Raw genomic sequence first — 8,151 nt, forward strand, 5'->3', positions numbered from 1 at the left:
ATCATCTTCATCAACTGGTGGTCATCGGGTAGTGAGGTGACCAAGTAGGTCTTTGGTTATGAGAAACCTCCTAACCGAGGTGGACCAACTCATAGAATTTGATACCCCACGTAAGCATATGGTGGTGATTTTTAGTATATTACCTTTGATATTCATATTATCATTAGCCATGATAGGCTCTTCAAAGACTTCAAATAATAACATCAAGTAGCACTTCTTCAATCAACTTAGTATATGTAATATAGCATCAATGCTAAATTATAATTTTTTTTTCTTCAGGAAACCAATCATAAGAGGTTCCATAGAAATCTTCTATATCAGGGAACTCTTATCCCATGAGAGAAAAAAATTCAATAATCTGAGTATGGACTGGTCTCGGCAAACAGAATTGGACTGGTCTCGACAAATAGAATTTCCAAACCGATAAAACTGTTTTGATAGCTCCTTCCAGATAGAGGGGCATGCATATCCATAACATAATAAGATAAAAGTATTCACATATTCATCCTTAAATCATCATTTAATTCGAGAACTAGTAGCATAATTTTTTTTTGAACACTTATCACTCGGCTAGTGTTCTTCCTTCGTACAAGAGCCTTCTTTGAGTGGTGTTGATCATCACTTCTCTGAAGCATTCTTTTGTCGAGGGATCCTAAATATGTTGCTCTGATACCATGTTGAATTTAGGATCCCTTTTCCATGATCACGGACAAGAGAAAGAAGAAAGGAAAAAAGAGAAAAGGGGAGAAGCTCTCGGGTAGAGCAGAAAATAAAGAGGAAAAGAGTGAGCTGCTTCAAGCAAGGAGAGGGAGAGAGAGAACCAACTCGGGATTGAATGTGTGACTTGATTTATTTAAACTTATAAGACCTCTATTTATAGTAGAGGAGGAGGTAGAGTCCTTACACAACTTATTATTCAATCCTAATTACATTCCAACTCTAACTCTTCAATATAAGTAAGTCTATTTAAACTAAACAACTAGAAGATTAACTTGAGTAGAACTAGGAGTCCTTTATTATTCACGTGCACATAATGGATAAGCCAGCGCGTGGCCTTATCCTTGTGGGACCCCCATGATCCTCCAGCCCACCTTGATAAGAGTGCCAGCTCGTGAGATCTTTGTGGGTCCCACTTGATCTTCAAGTCTTCTAGATTCCATAACTCGTGCTTGCTTTGTGAGAGGACTCTTATTGGTGTCCCAAGTCCTCTAGGATTCTTCTTGATGGCCTACGTCCACATGGTGGGTCCCACTAGCTCGAGCACCATGGTGGGCCCCGCATTGTAACAAGACAATAAGGAGTTTCTACTAGGTGAGTATATGGGACCTCACCATGCCACAAAGAGTCGCCATGGAAATAGTGACTCATGTTTTGAATCCTAAGGAACTTTCTGTCGGCTCATCACAACCTATATTCTCTAGTTGATGGCTGTAGAATTTAGGACCCCATGGGAATGACTCTAGGTTAACGTGGAAGAAGAAGGAGAGAAGAGAAAAAAGAGTGAGAAAGGTGAAGGACGTTAGAGAGGAGAGTTTGGATTAAGGGAAGGAGAGAATGTGTCAAGGGAGAAGAGAGGCTGGCTGGACATTTTTCCAAAGAGAGGAAAAGGCTTGATTGCCCAACCTCTTAGCCAATGCTCTTATTTATAGTGTTACAAAGTCCTTAGGGTTACAACTCAATAGATTAAAATATATACAAAAAAAATGTATTTACATCTTCATGTCATCCTTAGGGAACATACCATAAATAACCACTTTGTCACTCTGACTTGTGGGCTTCTAGCCTTGAGCTTGTGGGCTTGAGCCCATCTTCCAACACTCCCCTCAAGCTGGAGGAGAAAATACATCATAAATACCCAGCTTGCCACCTATATAAGATAAAATTTTGGATGTTACCGGTTTGGTGAAGATATCAGCTAATTGCACTTGAGATGAAACATACTTAAGAGAAATTATTCCTGCTTGAAACTTTTCTCATATAAAATGACAATCCACTTCGATATGTTTAGTTCTTTCATGGAAGACTGGATTTGACGTAATGTGAATAGCTGCTTGATTATCACAATGTATGCCCATAGAGCCTCCTTTATAAAATCCCAATTCGGTAAGAAGAGTCTTTATCCATAAAAGTTCACTTATAGTGTGGGCCATTGCTCGGTATTCTGCTTCAGCACTAGATCTTGCAACTAAGTTTTACTTTTTTCTTTTCCATGTGACCAAGTTCCCCCCAACAAGGGTACAATACCCAGACGTAGATTTTCTATCATCGGGTGATCCAACCCAATCTACATATGAGAAGCCTTCTATATTCAAGTGACCATGTTGTTTATATAGTAACCCTCTTCTTGGAGCACCTTTTAAGTATCGTAGTATTCTCTCCAGTGCCTACCAATGAGTAATTTGTGGTTTGTGCATGAATTGGCTTACCACACTCACAACATATGATATATTTGGCCAGTTACCGTGAGATAGATAAATTTTCCCACAAGTCTTTGATATTTGCTAGTGTCAACATCTTCTCCAGTTGTGGCACACAATTTTTCATTCGCATCCATCTGTGTATCAACTGGTCTACAACCCTTCATTCCTGTTTCTTCAAGAAGATCCAAGACGTATTTTTTTGAGACAATACTATTCCATGATTTGACTGAAGGACTTCTATACCAAGAAAATATTTGAGTTTACCCAAATCTTTAGTCTTGAAATCTTTACATATCATATTCTTCACTTCTTGTATACTATGAGCATCATTTCCAGTCAAGATAATATCATCAACATACATGACCAATAATATCTTCCCTTGATAGTATCTTTAACATATACTGAGTGATCAACCGAGCACCTATGAAAGCCAAATCGTAGAAACGCTTGATTGAATTTATCAAACCAGGCCAGAGGGGACAGTTTATGCCCATATAAGATTTCTTTAACCGGCATACAGACTCCCCCTCAACCACATATCCTAGTGGTTGTACCATATAAATTTCGTCGCATATATCACCATTTAACATGTATTTTTTACATCGAGTTGATATACTGGCCAAGATGAGTTAGCAACAATAGAGAGGATGATACGTATCGAGTTTAGTTTTGCAACTGGAGAAAAAGTCTCTTCGTAATCTATCCCATAACACTGAGTATAACCTTTTGCAACCAGGCGTGTTTGAAGGCGAGCAACCGACCCATCTGGGTTGTGTTTCACCAAAAAACGCCATCTACAACCAACCGGTCTTTTCCTTTTTGGGAGTGATGTCAATGTCCATGTTTGATTTTCATATAATGCATACATTTCTTCATCCATAGCTGCTTTCCATCTTGAATGCTTCAGGGCCTCCTAATAGGATTGTGGTATGGAAACAGACGAAAGAGAAGCAAGAAACTGAACACACTCAGAAAATAAACGATGAGAAGACATAAAATTGGCAATTGGATGAGACGTAGTGCAAGAACGGGATTCCTTTCGTAATGCAATAGGCTGAGTATCAAATTCAGGCCCAAACATAGGAGGAGGAGAAAGACTTACTTCAGGTGGATCGGACAACCCATAGGTGAGGGGATGACTGGTGCTTCAGGGGGTTGAGTAATATCTTCTTGAAATGGCACAAGTGGGCATGGAGTGGTAGGAGGAAATCTAAACCCTAGAGGAGCCTCATGTGAGGAGTCGAAGGAAGTGTCTTCAAAGAAAGTCACATCCCAAGAAATCATCAACCTCCAAAGTGTAGGATTATACCAAATATATCCTTTCTGAGTTCGAGAATACCCCAAAAAAATACACCTCAGAGACCGAGGATCAAGTTTACTTTTATGTGTTGAAGTATCATGAACACAACATGTGCAACCAAATAATTTAAGAGGAAAAGAAAAAGGATCTTCACCATGAAACAAAACAGAAAATGGAGTTTGATTTATAAGTACTGATGAAGGCAACGTATTGATGAGAGAGCATGATGTAAGAATAGCATGAGGCCAATAAAAGTAGGGTACTTACATGGAGTAGAGGAAGCCTCGAGCAAGTTCAAGGAGGTGACGATTCTTTCTTTCAGCAACACCATTTTGTTGTGGGGTATAGGCACAAGATGTTTGATGCAGAAGCCCATTACCCTCACAAAATAATTTAAACTCATTAAACAAATATTCCTTAACATTATTGGATCTAAGGATTTGATTTTTTTTTTCCAAATTGTGTAAGAACCATTGCATGAATTTTTTTTAAAAATAGAAAGAATTTTTTATTGTTCATTAAATAGAAACAACCAAGTCACTTGGGTAAAATCATCCACAAAAGTAACAAAATATTGAACCTTAGAAATGTTAGAGACCTTTATAGGGCCCCATACATCAGAATGTATTAATGCAAACGGAGCAGTACTAGTAGTTGTAAGATGAGGAGAATATGTACTCCTAACATGCTTACTTAATTGACATACCTCACAATTAAAATTAGACAAAGATTTAAGAGATGGAACTAAAGAATGAAGTGACGAGGTAGACGGATGACCAAGCCGGTTGTGCCACAATTGAGCCTCAAATATAGTGGATGAAATAGCAGCTACTGTTGGAAGAGTAAAATAGTATAAACCCCCTTTTTCATGGCCGCCACCAATCACCTGTTTCGTAGTTAGATCCTGAAATATACACGAAGATGGTGAGAAGGTGACACAATAATTCAATTGTTTGGTTAATTGACTAATGGAGAGAAAATTTAACTGAAATTGAGGAACAAATAACACATCTTGGAGAGGAATAGATGTGGTAAGAGAGGAGGAACCCTTGCCAAGTACCTTGGTTTGGGAACCATTAGCAATAGTGACCAATTTATGAGGAAGACATGGAGACAATGAATGAAGCATGTGTTTGTTACCTGACAAGTGTTTGGAAGCCCCAGAGTCAATGATCCAAGATGAAGGGGTTGAAGCGGAAGAAAACATACTTGAGGCAATGGTAGTGGCAGCAGTAGGGCCTGGTAGAGTAGAGGACTAATCCAATAAGGATTTTTGCTTTTGAATTACAGCATAGTCTTCCGCAGAAATATTCACATTCCCGAAATAAGAATCACTCCTATCCTCCTTTTTCTCAATATTAACTGAGGCTGGATTGGCTGCCGCCTAATCAGGCTTACCATGGAGTTTCCAGCATGAATCCACAAGGTGGTTCTGACCACCACAGTAAGTGCACTATCGAGGCTCAGTACGGGAATGGGTTGGACTCGTTCGACCACCTCTATTGCGGCCTCCTCTTGTATTTCTACAGTATCCTTGAAATGGGGATGATGTACCCCGATTACCAGAGAACATAACTGATGGAGCATCAATCGAAGAAGGAGGAGATGAATCAGGAATCCGTAACAACGTAGCACTGATGTCATCAAAAGAGGGAAGGCCAGAGGAACTAAGAAGTTGTGTCTTAGCCACCTCTAGATACGACTTAATATTGGTAAATCAAATAGCCGCTGCCAGGGCCTCGCACTATTTTTCTTGGACAACAATGTCGGTAGAGTATGGTTGAGCAATTTTCCATTCTTGGAGAAGGTCACGAAATCGGGCGAGAAACTCATGAATATTATCTCCTTGTTTGGTAGCCAACATACTTTGGAAAACATCATATACTGTTTGCAAGGAGGCGGTACAAGAATAGAGATTAACATATGTGTCCCAAATATCCTTGGAAGTTTCCAAGTGGACCACATTGTTAGTGACATGCTCTTCCATGCTATTAATAAGCCAATTGATAACAATGTTATCATTTTTTACCCTATTACGGTAGACTTCATCTTCTTCATCAATCGGAGGAGGGATTTTGATGACATGACTGAGAAGGTCACCAGTAATGAGAACCCTCCGTACCGATTGTGACTAACTGAGGTAATTGGAAAGACCTCTTAGTTGAATTGTAGTAATTCGGAGTATGTCACTCTTATTACTCATATGTCCACTCTCCATGTTGACGCAAATCAACTAGTAAGGTCAATTATCAAAGGTGCTCAAATAGAAATTACACAACGTAATTTGAAGCAACCATAGACCAAGTTAGCCACCAAAACTAAGTAGAGATTATTTTCACGAGAATAAGCACTAAATCATGGAAAAATTGGTGCTTTTATCAAGTGATAGCAAGAACCAGCCACTACTCAACTTCTTTTATATTTATCAAAAAAAATATAGAGAAGAGAATAGATGAAACTCTTATCCTAAATCCAAACTCAACGACAAAACTGAGAGCAACTTTAGACAAGGACTTTCTTGGTAAATCGAGAGAAATTTCTTGGCAAAATAAATTCCAACTCATGGGAATACTTCAACACAAAAAAAGATTCAATTGCTAAAGTTCAAACGCAAAAAATAATAGGGATAAGTGAGTGTTGGAATTTCATCAAACATATAACGGGCATCCAACAACATAACACACTCCCATGAGTAACATTAGATTATAGAATTGACAACAACATAGCTGGAATCCCATATCAACAATGTGTGACTCCCGTTGCATAAAGGTAACTGAATCCAAATAACAAATAGAAAAAAGCAACCGTTGATCAATCATGTAATTTTGCTACAAGATGATCAAGACTACAATATTCTTTTCGTCATACAAGATAGATCTTCACAATGTTGATGAAGATTATCTTGCCTTGACATGAATCAAGAGTTCAAGAAGAGAAAAAAAATGAAACTGTAAAGAGAGAATATGCAAAAAAAAAAAAAAAAAGAAAGATATTTCCTATCCCTTCATGGTAGAACTCCTTCTATAGATAACTTCTTGAATGGATGACATAACTACTTTAATAGGGATCCTAACCTCCAAGCTCTGATACTATGTAGAAGTTAGGACCCCATAACAATGACTCTGGGTTAACGTGGAAGAAGATGGAGAGAAGAAAGAGAAGAGGTAAAAAGGAGAAGGACGTTAGAGAGGAGAGTTTGGATTAAGGTAAGGAGAGAATGCGTCAAGGGAGAAGAGAGGGTGGTTGGACGTTTTTCCAAAGAGCGAAAAATGCTTGAATGCCTAATCTCTTAGCCAATGCTCTTATTTATAGTGTTACAAAGCCCTTAGGGCTACAACTCAATAGATTAAAAGACATACTAAAACAATATATTTACATCTTCATGCCATCCTTATGGAACATACCATAAATAACCACTTTGCCACTCCTTTGACATGTGGGCTTCTAGCCTTGAGCTTGTGGGCTTGAGCTCATTTTCCAACAATGGCTAACTTCCATAAGTTCCCTCTCGATTATGGATATTTCATGGCTAGTAGGATGGCTAATATAGTTGTAAGCTCAAAGGCGGACTATCTACTATTTGCACAAGAGATTACTGTTATCCATCTCCATTGTGGCATGGCCCTCTAAGATGAAGTTTCCATGGACATGACAAGGAAAATGTCGACAAGAGAAATATAGGTTGGAATTTTTTTTTTCGAAGTGGTGTTGTCATTGGATTCAAAATGATAAGAAACCTAAGGGAATAGTCCCACGCAGCTGCTTCCGGAGATAAGATGAATCTAGAGCCTCCCATAGATCAATACGGATTCGTAAAGAGGAGAATAATAGAAGAAAGTACTTCATCATCTACTAATCGGCTCTCCACTATCAAAGAAGTCATAGATGATGTTTAGGCTACTCAAGTAGCAATCATGTCCAGCATTGACGAGGTGAAGGCACGACGACGTAGGATTGAGTAGCTATTCGACATTGTTCTTAGCCGACTTCCGCCTCCAACTTAGTTGACCTTAGCATCCACATATTTTTTTACTCCCAATATACATGATTTTTATGTATGTTTTTATTTTATACTTGTACACATTTTTTAATTATTGTAACATCCTTTATGATATGACCTTTGGGCCACTTTTTGTTCTATAATTTTTGTTTAAATTCATTATCAGAAGGATTAAAAGGATTAAAGCAAGCTATGCACAAATTAAGGGGGAACTTTTGATATAAATAAATTTGGCATAGTTTCCTAGTTGAAAATTTTGTATATGCTACAATCACTAGACTAGATATATTGTATAGTCTTGGAATGGTAAGCAGATTTGAGAAGACTCATTGAAAACTTCATTTAGAATAGTTCATAGGATTCATAGATGATTAAAAGGTGCACCAGGTAAAGGAATTGTTGTATAAGTGTTATGGCCACACTGAGGTACA

The 8,151-nt window shown here is 38.2% G+C and overlaps 1 protein-coding gene across 1 annotated transcript; it reads right to left on the reverse strand.

Moving 5' to 3' along the window:
- Positions 1 to 1,559: 1,559 nt before the first annotated feature.
- LOC137963095 (uncharacterized) lies at positions 1,560 to 5,938 on the reverse strand. Its single transcript, XM_068810275.1, has 11 exons — positions 5,875 to 5,938; positions 5,483 to 5,772; positions 5,119 to 5,412; positions 4,861 to 4,975; positions 4,446 to 4,551; positions 3,988 to 4,152; positions 3,523 to 3,708; positions 3,402 to 3,474; positions 3,022 to 3,333; positions 1,742 to 1,828; positions 1,560 to 1,625 (listed from the first exon to the last, which is right to left on the reverse strand). The coding sequence occupies exons 1-11, from the start codon at positions 5,936 to 5,938 to the stop codon at positions 1,560 to 1,562; spliced, it is 1,758 nt and encodes a 585-aa protein (XP_068666376.1).
- Between the last annotated feature and the right edge of the window lie 2,213 nt (positions 5,939 to 8,151).

The sequence above is a fragment of the Aristolochia californica genome, unplaced genomic scaffold (assembly GCF_029961685.1).
Source record: "Aristolochia californica isolate CCGP_79_NKW_82.1479 unplaced genomic scaffold, dmAriCali1.0.hap1 SCAF_4, whole genome shotgun sequence".
Lineage (NCBI taxonomy): Eukaryota > Viridiplantae > Streptophyta > Magnoliopsida > Piperales > Aristolochiaceae > Aristolochia > Aristolochia californica.

Bases quoted from the DNA above. Each gene is read 5' to 3' on its own strand.
- LOC137963095 (XM_068810275.1), bottom strand. From the start codon at position 5,938: ATGGAGAGTGGACATATGAGTAATAAGAGTGACATACTCCGAATTACT. The intron at 3,475-3,522 runs GTAAGTCTTTCT...TTTGATACTCAG, and splicing joins GGTTGTCCGATCCACCTGAA to CCTATTGCATTACGAAAGGA. The intron at 1,829-3,021 runs GTAAAAAATACA...TTTCTCCTCCAG, and splicing joins GGCCAGTATATCAACTCGAT to CTTGAGGGGAGTGTTGGAAG.